Raw genomic sequence first — 18,182 nt, 5'->3', positions numbered from 1 at the left:
GGGAGGGAGGGAGGGAGGAAGGGAGGAGAGAGTGAGTCATACTGGGGAGGCCAAGGGCAGGGAATGCTACATGTTCAAAAACTTTGCAGGTGGGTTGTCAAACAGCCATTACAAAAAATTAGGGGCTGGGGAGATGGTTCAGTGGAATAAGTGCTTCCCTGGCAAGCACAAGGGCCTGAGTTCAATTCCTGGTTCTGAAAAAAAAAATAATAATAAAATAAATTTACTGAATTATATTATGAACCAAGATAACACACCCTCAAAATTCATCATTTCTGATTACCTGACTCCATCTGACTGTGATCTTTGCCCAGGGTGGTTTACATATAGCATATCTGTCTGGTGGAAATACTTCCTGCTGTTGAATGCCCCCATCACGTCTCATCACTCCACACGGCGGCATCATACTGCTTGCATAAAATGGCTGTGGGAAAATATTTACATCACGGAAATCATAGTACAAATAAGGGATTCCCCATATCCAGAGCTTTTGGGTCAATAGTTCCCAATATACATGGCCCATAGTTCATTCATAATGTGCCCAAACATTAGAAGAGCTTGGAAAAGCCTTGAGCTATTTGTCACTGTGTTGAAATGCCCTCTATTAGCATTCTATCTTATGAAAAGTACCTGTGTCTTAGTAGATCTGGACCAGAAGATGCCTTGGCAAAGTGCTCAGGATCTAAGAGAAAATCCAGGAAGGCCACAGTTGTGGGCTCCCGAGGAGGGAAGAGATGTCTAGGTACAGGTTAGGGGCAGGCCAAGGCCAGGGAACAGAAGATGGGGTTGTGGCATGGAAGACTTTGAGGCTCACCTTATCTCCCCTTATTATGGTTTTGTGTCTAGTTGTCTCCCCAAAGCCTCATGAAGTCATGGGGAAGACTTCTAGAGTTTGTGATTAATTCATGATCCAAGGCTGGGATTATGGGTCTGAGTACTGCTGGGATTATGGGTGTGAGGGCTACACCCGGCTGAGGCAGATAGCCTGAGGGCAGTATGAGGAGGAGAGACTTGCTCTCTGTGGCCGTCATTGCTGCTGCCACTCCCTTTGCTCTTGCTATTTGCTGCTGTGTGAACTGCTGCTCTGCCTTGGAGCCAGCAGAGTATGGACTGAAACCTCCACTAACTGTGAGCTAAGTAAACCTCTTCTTCCTTCAATTTTAAGCATTGGGTATTTGTCCCAGAAACGAGAGAAGAGTAACTGAAACACCCCTTGTCTGGGCCCAGCCCCAAATTCTCTCTCTTCCTCTTCTTAGCCATGCAGAACCCAGGAGCTCCGAAGCTCCAGCTTTGGATCGCTACCTGGTGCTACGTCCAGGTTGCAGCTCCCTTTCTCCTGGAACTCCACACTTGCAAATGGCCAGGGGCCTGTGCTGTTGGTCTGCGTGCTGCAGTTGGGACCAGCACCCCAGCCAGAATCTTCTAGAGGCTGAGTCTCCAAGAGTGAGTGATGGACCCATAAAAAGCAAGGCTACCATGTGGAGTTGTGACACGTGGCGCTGATCTCTAAGGTCCATGGGGTTATCAGTGAAAAGATCCCTGATGTATAGGTTCTGGTCTGAGTCTTTTGTGAAGGATTAACCTGTCTAGAAACAAAAGAAAAGTTTTGGAGTTGTCTTCTCGTGTCAGCAGGAGGGCTTGTGACCACAGGTGGGCTGCATCAGCAGTGCTGTGGGCAGCAAGTCCAATCTCAGGGAGCTTAGATGACCAAGCCCGGGTCTTGTTCTGGAATTTCTCTCACTGCTGTAAATAGCCTGTAAATATGTGCCACGTTTTCCTGCAGCAATTCAAACAACATAAAGTTAACCACTCTAAGTTCTGGAACTCCATAGTTAGCACCTCCACAGTATTAGGCAATCTCCTCCTCTTCCTAGTTTCACAAGTATTCTGACATCATCCCTGGAGATAAAGGTTGATGAGCTGGAAGTATTCCAGATGGAGTAAAATATACAAATAGCAAAGAAATAGGGAAAGACTGAGCTGTATTAAAAAGTAATTTTCACATTTTAGCCTTGCTTGAGGAGCCTTCTTCTGTCAGCCTAGTGTGGTTGACCAGTTTGTAGTCATCCCCAGGCCCTGCTGTAAGGATAAGGGAGGTTACTCTCCAGTCATTCTAGCCAACTTCCAGCCCTCAACACCAAGAGGTAACAGGTGGAATATGGAGAGAAAACAACAAGCTCAGGTGTCAACAGGAGAGCAAAGACTCCAAGGTCTGAAAATGTTGGTGAACCCCAAAGTGGTGAGCTGGGTCCTCCCACGGGGCCAGGAAATCTCACCCATCAGGCACTGAGGGGGACGCACCCACCCAAGTAGCTAAGAGGCTGATAAAATCTCAGGGGCACTCGGCCCTGCTGCTCATCTCTGGCCAGAGCTGTTCTCTCTCCACCATCACTGCTGCACAGCTCCACGGCACTGGACTGTGGGCCTGGGAGGGAGCCAAGTGGAGGCCGCCATGAAACCACTGCACCCGGGGGAGGTTGGTATAGGGTGAGGATGGGGAGAGCGGAGTGGAGGAAGTAGGGAGACCAAAGGCAGTGCTTAATAAAATAGTTCCTGCTCCAAATGGGCCTGAGAATCAGAATCACATGATGCCTGAGGAATAAATGCTAAGAAAAACAGCCAGTGAAATAAACAATCAGATTAGGGGCTGGGGATTTGGCTCAGTGGTACAATGCTTGCCTAGCAAGCCAGAAGCCCTGGGTTCAGTCCTTGGCACCAAAAGCAAAAAGTAAAGCTCCCCTGAAATAAACAGTCAGATAAAAAATGCACTCTGGATCTGTTCTGCAATTTTTCTATTGAAGTACAATTCAAACAACATAAAGTTAGCCACTCTAAGTTTTGGAAGTCCTTAGTTAGCACCTCCACAGTATTAGGCAATCTCCTCCTCTTCCTACTTTCACAAGTATTCATCATTATGCCTACATGAAGCCTCGTGTGCATCCAGCAGTCACCCCCATTATCTTCCTCCTGGCCCTGGAAACCACTGGTCTGCTTTCTGGGTCATTGAAGGTACCTGCTTACTCCAGATGAAATTTAAGAAACACTTCTGCAAAGAATTTGATAAGAACTTTTAACATGACCAAAGGTATCACTGAAGGTATAACTTCAGTTTTTAAAAATTATTCTGAAATAATCTCAAATAAATGTTGCAGGAAGAGTACAAAGAACACCCATGCACAAGGGAAGCAGATTTGCTCTGCTGGCATCTCACTGCACTGACCTCCCACCTGCTCTCCATCTCTGTTTACATCCATTTTTGTTCTTCTTTTCTTTTCTTTCTGAACCATTTGGAAGTAAGCTGCAGGTAAGATGCTCTCAATATCTAGACCAATGTGCATTTCCACAAAGACACCTTTCTACATCCTCATCAATTCTAGAAGTAAATTCTGGTAAGACACAAGGTCACAGCCTCTCAGATCAAGGTCACAGCCAACTGTCCGCAGGATGTCTTGTTGTTTGCAGGGTTCAGGATGCCACTGAGAAATATTCATGTAGCTATCATGTTTCTTCAGCACCAGCCTTCCTGAAAGAGGCCTCAGTCTTTCTTTGCCTTCCTTGTCTCTGAGTGCAGGCTTTGGAGTCCAAGTCTATGGGAGGGCCCCCCACCTGGGCCCCTCTGATGTTTCCCACGGTCTTGTGTCTATGGCAGGAGTGTCACAGGGGAACACGATGTCCCACATCCCACCTATGGTAGTCTTAAATTTGACCAACTGCTCATGTTGGTGGCTGTCAGTATATTTGGTTTTCATTTTGAGACTTTGCCAATGTCTTTTCTTTCCTTCAACTAGCACGTCAGTTATTTCAGTATTAGTTGGTTTTCATGTGTTTGGTATAGCATACATGAGCTAGTCAGTACATTTATCTGATAGCTAAATATTTGTGTTCTTGACCAAGATTTTTCATTGTTTCTCTTTCCTGGGCCTTATAACTATCATGCTAATTTTGTTTCTACAGTTCAAATACTTCACATTTCACAAATAAGTAGCATTTGTCTTTCTGTGTCTGGCTTATTTCACTTAGCATGATGTTCTCTCCATCCATCCATTCACCTACCCATTCATTTTCCCACCCATTCATTCATCCACCCATTCATTCATCCACTTATTCATTCATTCATATTGTTAAAATAGTATTTCTTATTAAAGACTGAATAATATTCATGTGTGTGACATTTGTTATTCATTTGATCAACAATGGACACTTAGTGTGATTCCAATTTTTTAGGATCCTCCATACTGTTTTTGTAATGGCCATACAGAGTCATATTTCCACCAAGACTGTACAAGGCTTCTCTTCTCCTTATGTCCTTCTTCTTTTATCTTTTTTGATAATGACCATCCAAATAGATGTGAAGTGATATTTTGATATTTTGATTGGTATTTCCTTGAAATTAGTTCTTGGTCATTTGAACGCCTTGTTTGGAAAACTGTCCATTTAGATCCTTTTCCCATTGGTTTTTTGTTTTGTTTTTTGCTTTTGAGTTGTGTGAAATCCTTAGTTTGGCTCCCCCCCGCCGCCCCCCAGAACTGGGGATTGAACTCAGGGCCTTGTGCTTGCCAGGGAAGTGCTTATTCCACTGAGCCATCTTCAGAGTCCAAAATCCTTAGTTCGGATAGTCTACATATTGGAGGAAATTTGCCCGTGAAACCACCTGATCCTGAGCTTTTCTTTGTTGATAGTATTTTTCATTACTCATTCAATTTCTGTATGGGTAATTGGTTTATTCAGGCTTTCTATTTCTTTTTGATTCAATTTTTGTCAGTTTTGTGTTCCTTGGAAATTCCCCATCTCTTAGATTGTTTAGTTTTTTTGATTCACAGTTGTTAATCATTGTTCTTTATATTTCTGTGGGCTCGGTTGTGGTGACCCTTTTTATTTCTGATTTTATGTGAGTATTCTCCATTTTTTCCTTAGTTTTCCTAAGGCTTTGTTGATTTTATTTATCTTTTTAAACTATCTCTTCAGTTTTTAAGGTTGATGTGCTACTCTCCATTATGTCTGCTATAGTCATTATTTTTCCCACCTATCTGCCAAGTTTGGGTTTGGTTTAGTCTTTTTCTAGGTGTGGAATAAAATTAGGTCATTTATTTAGAAGCTTTCTTTTTATATCTAAGTCTTTATTGTGATAAATTTTCTTCTTAGTACTGTTTTTGTTATATCCTATAAGTGTTGATATGTCATGTTTTTATTGGGGGCCAGAGAGGTCTTGAGACATTTTCTAATTATTTCATTTTTTATTTCTTCTTTGATCTCATACTTATTTGTGAGTTTACTCTCTCTCTCTCTCTCTCTCTATATATATATATATATATATATATGTAGATATATACATATATATACATATACACACATATATACATATATATGTATATGCATACATATATTTACATATATATATATATATATATATATATATATATATAAATTTTTAGTTTCATTCCACTCTAATGGGTAGAGATGTTTGGAATGCTTTTAATCTTAAATTCTTATGACTTCTTTTGTGACTTAGCATGTTTTTCTCCTAGAGAAAATTCTGTGTGCACCTCAAGAGAATAAATATTCTGTTAACTGGGTGGAATGTTCTGCATGTTCACTAGGTTCTTTTGATTTACATGGTTGTTCAGTCCTATTCTTTCTGTGCTATTGTTATTTATTTATTTATTTATTTTTACATTCAAAAGAGAAATTTTATTTTTATTTTTTTTAAAAAGACACATTTATTCAGTGTCATGATCAGACTATTACATTTAGCAATCAACAGCATGGGTGCAAAAAAAAGGTCTACATTAAAACCCTTTGTTGGAATGCTTTACACTTTCCACAGAACAGAAACTAAAATAACCTGTTATACAGTTAGTCACAAATATAGTCATCGAGTTTTTTGCCCATACACATGAGTATTGTCTAAAACATGTCTTCTTTGTAGCAGGAGGCCCAGCCACCACTGTGCTTGGCTGAGTTGACAAATCTGCTGTAACCTGTAGCTTCCCTGTCACTTCTCTGGCTCTCCTCTACTGCTAAGCTTTGTTTCCTGGAAGTGTTTAAAACCTTCTGCCACTGCCATAGCTAGTGCTGCTGCTGGAGCCACCGGAGCCACCTTGATTTCGAGGTTTGGTAAAATATTGGCCTCCACCACCATAGGGCCCGGAGCTTCTGCCTCCCTTCATGGGTCCCAAATTTGAAGACAGACTGTTGTACTTGCCAAATTCATTGTAGCTTCCACCACCTCCATAATTACTTCCATCATTACCAAATCCATTGTAGCCATCTCCACTGCCACCATATCCACCCCCACCATGGCTGCCACCAAAGCCACCTCGACCACTGAAGTTTCCTCCATGACCGAAACTGTCATTGCCACCAAAACCTCCTCCACAACCACCACCAAAGTTTCCAGAACCACTTCTACCTCTTTGGCTAGATGAAGTACTAGCCATCTCCTGCTTGGACAGGGCTTTCCTTACTTCACAGTTGTGGCCGTTCACAATGTGGTATTTTTGAATGATAATCTTATCCACAGAATCATGGTCATCAAAGGTTACAAAAGCAAAGCCCCTCTTCTTTCCACTACCTCTGTCAGTCATAATTTCTATCACTTTGATTTTTCCATATTGTTCAAAATAATCTCATAGGTGATGTTCTTCAGTATCTTCTTTAATGCCACCAACAAAGATCTTCTTCACTGTTAAGTGGGCACCTGGTCTTTGAGAATCTTCTCTTGAGACAGCTCTCTTTGGTTCCACAACTCTTCCGTCCACTTTGTGTGGCTTTGCATTCATGGCTGCATCCACCTCCTCCACAGTGGCGTAAGTGACAAACCCAGAGCCCCTGGAATGCTTGGTGTTCGGGTCTCATTACCACGCAGTCTGTGCGTGTTCCCCATTGCTCAGAATGGCTCCTCAGACTCTCATCAGTTGTTTCAGCCCTCCAATGAAGAGCTTCTGCAGCTGTTCAGGCTCCTTGGGAGACTCTGACTTAGACATGAGGGCAGTCGGAAGAGAGCCTGATGATGCTTCCTCCGCGGTGTCCACGAGCAGAAAAGAGTCACTTTTAATAGTGGCTTAAATTATTAAAGCATTAATAACAGTAACATTCATGGAACAGGGTTTCAGCAACTCTTGGGTTGGGAAGAATAGACACAGCTTGGCCTTCATTCACTTCTGTAGAACAGCCTGTAAGACTTTTCACAAGGATTCTTTTTTTTTTCCACATGGATTAATTTTGAGAGAGCAGACTTAATGTACTTTTTTCAGACATCACTTGAAAAAGCTTAGAGGACTCCCCCATTCATAGCAAGTAACTAAAATGGAAAAATTAACCATCAAAATCAAACTGCCAAAAAAGAAAAACAAACAAACAAAAAAAAAATCAAACTGCCGGCTAGGAATTTAGCTCGGTAGCACAGTGCCTGCCTTGCAAGTATGAGATCCTGAGTTCGATTCCTGATACAAAAAAAAAAAAATCAAACTGCAGAGCAAGGACAGATGTTAGAAATCAAGACCAACCACCACTGAAGACTACAACACAACTGGAATTAGAAGCCTCATCTGCCAAATTCATGATCTAATACTGCTTCCATCTCATTGGGGTTTTTTGTATTTTGTTTTTCCTGTTTTGGGGCCAGGGTCTTATTCTGTAGCTCAGGCTGGCCTCAAACTCATGGAGTACACCACCATGCCCGACCTCCGTCATGGTGTTTTAAATTCCCAATCAGGCAGAGTGTTTGTTTAGTCAGTACCCGTTTCCTTCCACCACATCAATGAGGTCGTCAGCTGTGGCATCACTACGCAAAGGTACGTCAGCATTATGAATTTTGTACTCAGCAAGAATGCTTTTCACAGGTCCAGCGTCCAGCTCACTCTGAGGGCAAGTGGCTGTGAGATTAATACCTCCCTTGTCTTTCTTCTTAAAGCCAGCGTTAGGAGGTTTGCTATTCAAGCAAATGCCAAAGCCTTCCAGCTGATTTTCAATTATCTTCTTGTGTCCCAAGGGTTTCAAGACATCCAGAACAATCAGGATAAATTACATGCAGGGGCCATGGTAATGACTTGATGACCTCTACCTTTCCCATCCTTGGCACCTTCAGTGATACCTGGGAGATCTAGGAGCTGGATCTTGGCACCTTTGTACCTGATGACACCAGGCACAGTAGTCAGAATAGTGAACTCATAGGCTACCACCTCACAATACACTCCTGCCAGGTTACTCAGCAGTGTTGACTTCCCCACAGAAGGAAAGCCCACAAACCCAGTTTGAGCATCACCTGTCTTGGTCACATCAAAACCTTCTCCTGGCCCACCACCACCACCACCACCACCACCACCAGCACCACCACCACCACCACCACCACCTTTTTGTGTAGTGAGTTCTCTACGAAGCTTAGCAAGGTGAGCCTTAAGCAGCGCTAGGTGATGTGCTATGGCCTTGCTCTTTTGAGTCTGAGCCATCTTGGCTCTGATCTCTGCAATCTTTGCTAAAGTGCTGCTCATGGTGGCAAGTCCAGCGGTACTCAGTAGTCCCCACCCTAGCTGTCTCCCCTCACACACACATCGCTGACCTCACACACCACACAGCCAACCTATTTATTTATTTATTTATTTATTTATTTATTTATTTATTATTTTAGGGAAGGGTCTACAGGGTGTTCAGGGTTTCACTACTAGATTTGGCGTGTAGTGATCCACCTGTTTACAGCCTCCCAAGAGCTGGGATTACAGGAGTATTTATTTATTTTTTATGTATTTAGTACAGGGTCTATAGGGTCTTAATACACAGCTCAAACTTGTAGTGATCCTCCTGTTTTCAGCCTCCCCAAGTGCTGGGATTATAGGTATGTGCCACCATGTTCAGACTCTGCCATTGGCTCAGTGCACCTGGGGGCAGGCACGGCCTGTGGTATATTTAGGGTTTTTTATTGTTGGGTGCACATGTATATTTATAATTGTCATTTTCTCTGAATTGACCCATTTCTCATTATGTAGCATCCTTCTTTATCTCTTAGAATACTTTATCCACACTTCAGATGAAGATGATAAATGAATATGTTGTGCTTCTCAAATGCTGAATTGCTGCCTTAGACTCAACATCAGTTGTGTTTGGTCTTCTGAAAAAAAATAATCCTCAGGTGTTCTATATGCCCCAAAATCCTTCCTCATGCCCATCTTGGCACTCAGTTTGACCCAAAAACTAAACTCATTTCCCATCCAGCTTAGGCTCTGACTGTGACCTCCAACCTTTGTCCCACAGCTCAATGTTTAATGAGCATGTCCAGTCTTATGCTAAATAGCTCAGGCATAAGAAATGACTCAGTAAGCCTACAATTGGGAGCAATTACTTAGGTCATGGATAATGGACAGGAATCTTCTGTCTTGACTACTGGGAAAGAAAGAAAGAGCTTGGGTAGACCCACCTGAGGTTGTCTATGGGGTCTACTCTACTGACTTAATGAAGTCAGAGCTAGCTAGCTATGAAATCTCTACAGAATGACCATGAGAGGGTAGCTGAGGCTTAGAGCAGGTGTGAAGTTTACAGTTGAGGAGCTGGAAGGTACTGTAAGAACTCACAGTGATCAAGTCCTCATGGCAAAATGGCCAAGGGACCTTCAAACACATGGTTGATATCTATTAGCTATAAGAAGGAAAGCCACCGAAACTATAGCTGACCACAGATGCATGAGGAATCCAGGATTCTTAATCACTTTCTTGCCATTGAGATACAATATGCAGCACCTACAATTAAAGGAAAGATTATTTTGGCTCATGATTAAAGTCCCTGGTCAGCTGGCTCCATGGCAGGATCAGCATGGGAGAAAGACCTGGGTGGAGGAAAGCTGCTCACATCAGGGTGATGAAATATCAGAGCATGAGAGGAGCCAGGGAGGGAGAGATAGCTTTCTGGATCATGACACAAGTGACCTGTCTCTTCTGATCAGCCTCAGTCTCCTAACAGCAAGTCAACTATACCATCCCAATGTACAATTGCTTTCCAAAAGTGCCACCTATGAGCACATGAGGCCTTGAGCAGCAGGTGGCCCCCTTGGATCATGGCTGCAGAGGCCTCTGAATGCCTGAATGGTTGAGCACCATGACATAAATCTCAAATCAATTCCTTAGCTGGGTTTCTCCTCCCCAAAGTCTTTCAGTTTTGAACCTTTGAGCCTGGGAAGGGTGTGTCATGGGATGCTCTCATGACATCCTTCTTTCCTATTGTCCTGATGTAAACTACTTGACTTCTAATGCTTACTTTTGAGCAACCAAACTCTCCTCTGCTCAACTTGATGAGCAATTTCTTTCTGGAAAAACTGAAAACTTTTAAAATGAGGCTTTTGCTCCTGTTTCTCAGTGTAAAGCTCACTAAAAGTTTTACTTGTGATACATCCTGCAATGTTGAATGCCTTGAAACTTCCTGTCAGATTAGTCTGCCACTCGTAATCTCAGTCTCCCACAAAGTTTCAGGACATGAACAAATTTATGTGAACAAATTCTTTTTTCTTTCTTTCTTTCTGATGTTAGAGTTTTATGTTCTATAAGATTAACTGTACAATTATACAATTACTTAATTCCACATGTTGTAGATGAAGATTATCAAGGGGGAAATCATGATATTAACAGATGAAAAGGGAATCCAAATTCTTACTCTTGGAATGAAAACTGATCAACTCTTCTTGACATACTGGGTTCCTTGATTTAAATTCACAGAGAGCAAATTGGTCAAGCAATGGTCGTGACTCATTCGCATGGCTGATGCTGACAAAGGATCTATAAACTGCAGTACAGGGTTTCAGGGTAAATCTGAGGGGATTTGACTGACCTTGTCAGATACAGAAGTTACATTTCTTGTTATATAGGTCTTGCTGTATCTTGGTCTTAACCATCCAGCAGGAGGGTGTAAAAACGAGGTATAAAAAGTAAAACCATATTAATATGCTGAGCTGTAAAAGGCTCAAGTCAACAACTTCTGACATTGCCAGTCCTACGGATAACCCACTACTATTATGGACTACTGGACTATATTGGAATACTTTGCTGAATTGACATACCTACAATATTTAAATGGCAATGGAGTACTCATCTCTGACAAAAGTAAACAAAAAAGGGATACAAATGAAGGACCATTTTGTATCTGTATATACAGAATAGGATAGATATACAGCTACTTTCTCTTAATTCAATGAGAAGAAAGATTTGTACTAATAGTGTTTGGACAGAATATCATGTCTGCATCTTGTACCATGAATAACCACTATGAAGACAACAATATGCCATGTATTAATTGTTAAAACTGTCCTACTAATCAGTTTTGAAACTCCCATTACTATTTATTTCTCGATAAAATTAATCATAAATAAATAAATAAATAAATAGAAAGGTCAGAGATTTGGTAGCACTAAGGACTGGGGGTCTACTAGGCTGAGCCAATCCCAGTGTCTTGACATACTCTGACTGTTCAAATTAAAAAATAAAACCTTTCTAAGATTCTTGGACACTGGAGTAAATGATATTATTATTGCAAAAAAAGATATGGCCTCAAACTTGGGCTTTCCAAAGAACTTTCTCTGCCAGTAGGCATAGGAATCTAGTCTTTTGCGCTCCAGAGAAGTGCTATTCTTTTTATGACTACTGTTCTTTTGTGAGGGAAAGATAGCATTCATCCAACTATATTGCTAATACACCTATAAATCTTGGAGCAAAGACCTATTAGAGCAGAGGGGTTTGCATTAGGTAATTCACCGTTTTCATAGGTGCCACTGCTGTTACTCTTCTTGCTATGTAGACAAATTTTCTACCAGAGCATAAAAAACATGGTCTTGGGTCCAACAAAATTTCCCGAGCCACCTGCATTTTTACCACAATCTTCTCATCTTCATAGCTCGACCTGAATCTACCATCAAGCTCAGTTTATAGCATTTTAGGGCTTCTGTAGTCTGCATCTTCAAACCTTTATAAACTCCTCCTGTAAACTGGGTGCAAAGGCTTCTAAATCAAAGGAATAGGCACAGCAAGGATTTCACCTCTGATAGCACAATCTGTGCCAGTCACCTTCTCATTCCTGGGACACAATACCCAAAACCCAAAACTTAGAGGAGAGAGGCTTATTTTGCCTCATGGTTATAGTTCCTAGCATGCACTTTCAAGATCTTCAGACTGTGTTGAACCTCCAGTAGGTTCAACACAGAAATGGATGCTATGGTGAAGTGCATAGTGGGAAAAAGCTGCTCATGTCATGATCACCTGGAAGGGGAGAGAGAGAGAGAGAGAGAGAGAGAGAGGTCATTCCAAGTCACACCCCCAGTAGTGACCTGGCTCTTGCAATCATTCCCCACCCTCTATCAGCAAGTCATTTAGATCACTCCCCTCCCCCCCATGCTTCAGTCACCTTCCAAAGTCCCCACCTATGAGGACATGAGGCCTTTGGAGATATTCTTTTTTTTCTTTTTTTTTTTTAGTGGAACTGGGGATTGAACTCAGACCCTTGCGCTTGCCAGGGAAGCGCTTATTCTTCTGAGCCATCTCCCCGGCCCCCGGGATATTCTTGATTGAAACCATAAATCACTTAAGAGCAAGAGCACCATCTAGCTCAGCCCCACCTGAATTTCTGACCCACAGAATTAGAACTTCAATTATTGTACTAAGCCACTAAAATTAAGGGGGATTTTTTTTTCCCATAGAAATAGATAACTGATGCAGGTCCCTGAGAAAACAAGAAAGAGGTCTGCTCCCAGTTGGACTAGGTAAGATCAGAAAGACTTTTAGTGAGGTTGCGATCTGAAATCAGTGAGTTACCAGAAGCTAGGAAGCCAGAGCAACTGGGTCTTATCTTGAGAACACCAGGAGATAGGGCATGGGAAACCAAGGTAGGGAAGGAGCCTGGGATACAGTATGCAGAAGAAATAAGGACAAGGACCCTTGAGTACCCTGGGGAATAAAATAAAGTTTAATAATTAGAAGGAGCAGCTTTACCCATGCATGATTTGCAGGCACTCCCTTCTTGCACAGGGTAGGTACTGAGCATGTCACTGGGGTAGATTCCCCGAGATATGAAATTCTGGTTCATGAGCATGAGGTCGCCAGGAAAATCAGCTAAGGGAAGGAGATTTCTGTTTGTTAGGCCTGTGATGAACCGTTCCTGTGTCCTTCCAGGAAGGAAAGGTTTGCAATCCTTTGGTTGGCATGGTAAACATTTTTTTGCTTCTTCTGATTTAAAGATGACATTCATTTTTATTTCTTGTCTTGTGGCTTTGCTCTCTTTCTCCCTCTTCTTCTCTTGCTTGATCTTATCACAATAATTACTGTCAGAACGGCCCCCATCTTTTCTCCCATTGCCGTTTGCTGTTGGCTCTACAAACACAACCCTCTTGAGTCTTTCAACACAGGATGAAACCTTCTTCTTTCCCAGGGCTTGGGCCAGCCGCACCCTCTCTACATGCTTGCTGATGTTGGTCTTCTCCCGCTGGGGCATCTTGAACTCCTCAGCAGGCACAATTACTCGTGCTGTCCAGATTTTTCTTATAGGTTCACACACGACACAAGGAGGGGAGAGCTGTTTCTTACATTCTATTGCCTGTTTGTAGTCTGGATGTGGTTTCCGCAGTTCCCTCACCTTCTTCCGTTCTTCTTCTTGTTTGGAAGCCAGCAGCCTCCTTGTGGCTACGGTATGAGCTCCACCTAGACGCTGGTGATAAGAGAGGACTGTTAGAGTATCCATGCGCAGAGGCAGGCAGACCTCTTAGGAAGAGGTAGCTAGTGGTTGGCTGGCCCTTCATTGCTGTGAACAGCGTGAAACAGGGTGGACCATTTGGGTCAGACGAGCCTGAGTTCAAATCCTGACTCTCTTCTCTGTACTATGAATTGGCAAGAATGGTACTGACTTTAGGAGCCACCTGAAGCCTCAACAAGACAATGTCTGTGAAAATAATGAGTATAGGATCAGGACTTAACAGAGGGCATCTATCATCTGTACTTATTTAGGGTCACAGTCCTAACTGAGTCTTTTAAGTGAGAGAGTACTGAATTTTGCTGTGCAAGTGTGGAATCATCCACCAGCAGACCCAGCCAACCTGAGTCCTCTGTTGGGAGACTTTTTGTTGTCAGTGGGTTTGGAATCGAGGACTTCCTCCTGCACTTCAGTGAGCTGGGGGGCATCAGAGAGGCCTCTCAAAATGTGAACTCCAGGCCACTTACCAAGATCTCTTTCTCCAAGGGGGAGTATTTTCCTAGGGCAATGCGTGGATCTGATTGGTTGAATGTTTTCCATATTCTGAAAGGCAGAGAGGTGGGTGGGTTAGAACTCTGGAGAGGGTCTTCCTAGCTATCCTTCTCAGAGCATGAAATCCCAGGGGTGTAGCTTTCCATTAGCCAAGCAGAGGCCACCTGTACGTGGCCACACTCACCGCAGTGGTGACGCAGGACACAGATCTTCTAGGCTACTCCGGGAAGCTTGAGATAAGCAGTAACAGCTATCACTAAGGACTGTGACTGACTTTCCATTACTGGTTGGCTTTTCCTCTGCAGTGTCCCTTTCTCTGGTCCCTGGATGTCCAGACCTCTGCGTTCCAGCCTTTGGACAGCCTCTCTCCCAATCTCTGATCATACTCTGGCAACAGACTTGGATGGAAGATGTTAATGCCTGGAGCTTGTTTCTAGGACAGTGTAGTGGAAACCCACGGGAGAGTCACAGCATTTGCTGCATCACAACTGGCTCACCTGAGGGCCATTGTGAGGTTTGCAGGAAAAGCACTCATGACCAAGGGGAAGAAGAGATGCTTCAGCAGACTGGCAAGTTGGAGTAAGGGAGGGGAAGGGTAGAGTGTGGCTGGAAAGTGGGCTGGCTTCTCAGCTCTTATGAGATGAGGTGGACTTTACATTATCTAGGGAATCTCTCCCCCTGGGACTTTCCTGCCTCTCCAGCCTTCAGTGCCTCATACTTGATGTGTGCTGCTCTGGGAACAACCATCTAAGCTACACTCATGGTGCCTTCTTTCTGGAACACCTCTATGTCCCTTGGCAACTCGTTTATGTCTCAGGCCTAGCTTAATTGCTACGTACTCTGAAATCCTTGCTGACCCAAACACCCCCTTGTCCATGTCCTCGGAGTACTTTCTGTCCTGTGCTGTGGTGCTTTGCCACATGTTGATTTGATTGGCCAAAGAGCCTGTCTCTCCCTCTACTTAAAGCAGGTGTCAGGGTCTCTTATTCTTTGCCATACACTTGCTTAGCACAGGGCCTGGCGGAGTGCAGATGTTCAGTTTTCTGGCTCAGTAAACAACTGTCCAAGGTTCCTGATTAAAGGTGAGGTCAGAAATGTTGCTGATGGGAATGGATATTGCCACAACCTCTGTTGAAGCTAATTGGGCTATAATTATAGCTAATTACCCTATGGATGCAAAATTAAATACATACAAGGTTTAGGATGCAGCCTTATTTGGGGTAATAAGCCAAATGATAAATTCAAATGTCAATTGATAGAGGATTAGAGACTTACACCACAATGCAATACCACATAGATTCATAGGACTATGGGAATGAAAAAGATCAAGAAGGGCAGATCTGTGTTTATGTAGAACTATTACAAGAAGTAATGTTGGGCCACTGAGATAGCTCAGCAGACTAAGCACCTCCTTAGGCAAGCTCAGGGACCTGGGTTCGATCCCTGACACTACATGTTGTGCCAACCCTGACCTTGGGCACACTGAGCTGTATTACAGGCGTGGTGGCTCATGCCTGTAATCCCAGTGCTCAGGAGGCTGAAGACAAGAGGATCACTGTGAGTCTGAGATGCAGAGGGAGACCCTGTACCAAATACATAAAAAAAGAAGTAAGGGGCCAGGGAGATGGCTCAGTAGAATAAGCGATTGCCTGGCAAGCTCAAGGGCCTGAGTTCAATCCCCAGTTCTGGAAAAAAAAAAAAAAAAAAAAAAAGAATGTTAAATGCAAGAAGTACAAGCATGTATGTTTATCATTGTATAAAGGAAGTATAGGATAATACAAAAAAAAAACTAATAAAGACAATTGCATGAAGAACTTGCTGGCAGATGAAGAAGTGGTAGGAATAAGCCTTTTCCTTATATATACTATTATGTTGTCTTAAATTTACAACATCATTATATATTTGGAAAAGGTAAATTAAAAAAGTACAGAAGCAGTTTGGGGAGCAGATTGCCATGTTGTCTCTGATTAATAATAGTCCCGAAATTTATCTGTGACTCTGCCAGAAACTCTCAATTTATGGAAATGTTTAGACTTTGTCCAGCACCCAGGCCCGCATCGCCATCTGTGACATAGACGTGCTCCTCCTACCCACGCCATTAGCCAGCACAGTTGTGAACCTGGAAAGCGGCAGAGCGCGCTAAGCAGGACGGACGGGACGCTGACACTGTGAGCACGAACCTTCCCACTGGTGGTCCCGGCAGCTGCCGACTCGAAGGCACCTTGAGCGGCCGCACACACCTGGAGCCTCGCAAGCACTCAACAGGTATCTGTGGAGCAGGGGCTGCCCCAGGGAACGCCGCATGAAGGAAGGCTACCTTCCCATCAGGTCTTCTCACAACTTTCCAGTCCTATGCTCATAATTCGAGGCCGAACATGTAGTAGATGGTCTTCATTCTGTAAATATACAAATATGTAAGAAGGAAAGACGCAGGGCCATCAGCGTCTACTTCAGCCTGTGAACAGGCCAGGTGGGCAGCATTTGGCTGGTTGTACGTCAACAGTTCAGTCAACTCCACCTGTGCCTATGGAAGAGTCAGGGGTGCATTCCAACAGGTACAGGCAGATAAAGATGGCATTTTCTCAACACAATCATTCAAATGTCGTATATTAAAATGTCACAGTATATCCCATAAATAGGTACAATTCCTATATGTCAGCTAAAATTCAGATATAGCATGGCACACTCAGGCCAGGGCCTTCCAGACATTAGGAAAGCGGGGTGGGGTGGGTAAGGGCTGGCCTGGGAGTGACGTCGCCATGGCAACGGGGCTCCACACTGTGGGAAAATCTTTTTCTCACACCCAGTTCCACAAACTTCTGCTTTTATCTTACTTCCTAGTCTCATGTTTTATCTCTCTTTCCATTCTCAGGCTCGTTGCTTTTGTTTTATTTTCACAATCTCTCTCCCAATCATTTTCACAATGTTTCATTCTTGATGTGTACTTAGTTCTGTCTTGATTTGTATTCATAGCTACCAACTTCATCTGCTGCTTCATTTTCAAATATTTTTCTTTAACTGCATTTCATTTTCAATCTTCTATCATTTACTATGATTATTTTTTTGCCTGTAGTAATCATCTTTCATTTACTTATCATACAACACTTTTAAACGTTCGTACATATTGTATCAGTTTTCTCCACAGGAAAAGGAAATAGTAAAAGAGACTTATTTTACAAAACTGGCTCATGGGATTGTGAAGGTAGACAAGTACAAAATCTGTAGAATGGGTCAACAGCCCAGCATCCAAGTTCAAGCCCAAAAGTGGCCTGTTCGCAGAAGTTCCTCCTGGTCAGGGGAGCTCAGTCTTTTTTTTTTTTTTTGAATGTATTTAGTACAGGGTCTACAGGGTCACACTACACAGATGGGACTTGTAGTGATTTACCTGTTTTCAGCCTCCCAAATGCTGGGATTGCAGGTACGCGCCACCACGCCCAGTCTCAACTGCTATTTCAGTGCACGCCCCCGGAGGGAGGGGCTTGTGCGCATGCTGGGGATGGAACCCCAGCCACTGTGTTCTGCCTAAGCAGGTGCTTTCATCCACTGAGCTACTTGGCCAGCCCTGGGAGGTCAGTCTTTTATACTGTTGAGACCTCCAACTGATTGGACAAGGCCCGCCTACACTGGACAGAGTAATCTTTACTCAATGTCTGACTTAAATGTTAAACTTACCAAAAACACATTCACAGAAATATCCAGAGTAACAGATCAAGCCAAATATTAAGGTGCCACAGCCCAACCAAGCTGACACAGAAATGCAGTCACATCCACCTACATTTACTGGGTTTTTCGTGATTAGCTAAAATATTTCTTATAATTTTAAAATATTGGGCTTTTAGATTTGATGCATAATTTTAGCCTTTTGAACTATACATTAATAGACTCAGGGGCTTGTCTATTAAGCCAATAGATCAGTAGACTAAGCGCTTGCCTGGTAAGTGCAAGGGCCTGAGTTCAATTCTTGGTTCTGCCAAAAA

The 18,182-nt window shown here is 43.1% G+C and overlaps 1 protein-coding gene and 2 pseudogenes across 1 annotated transcript; all 3 read right to left on the bottom strand.

Moving 5' to 3' along the window:
* Positions 1-6,012: 6,012 nt before the first annotated feature.
* LOC101587882 lies at positions 6,013-6,983 on the bottom strand (annotated as a pseudogene).
* A 748-nt stretch (positions 6,984-7,731) lies between these two features.
* On the bottom strand, positions 7,732-8,489 carry LOC105741387 (annotated as a pseudogene).
* Positions 8,490-12,933: 4,444 nt separating this feature from the next.
* Positions 12,934-14,628, bottom strand: CUNH10orf120 (chromosome unknown C10orf120 homolog). The gene is made up of 3 exons (XM_023709053.1): positions 14,390-14,628; positions 14,181-14,256; positions 12,934-13,671 (listed from the first exon to the last, which is right to left on the bottom strand). The coding sequence occupies exons 1-3, from the start codon at positions 14,587-14,589 to the stop codon at positions 12,934-12,936; spliced, it is 1,014 nt and encodes a 337-aa protein (XP_023564821.1). The 5' UTR covers positions 14,590-14,628.
* Between the last annotated feature and the right edge of the window lie 3,554 nt (positions 14,629-18,182).

The sequence above is a fragment of the Octodon degus genome, unplaced genomic scaffold (genome assembly GCF_000260255.1).
Source record: "Octodon degus isolate 3935 unplaced genomic scaffold, OctDeg1.0 scaffold00010, whole genome shotgun sequence".
NCBI classification, from domain to species: domain Eukaryota; kingdom Metazoa; phylum Chordata; class Mammalia; order Rodentia; family Octodontidae; genus Octodon; species Octodon degus.
The sequence above is the reverse complement of the archived record's forward strand: the minus strand, read 5'-3'. Positions and strand labels throughout refer to the sequence as shown.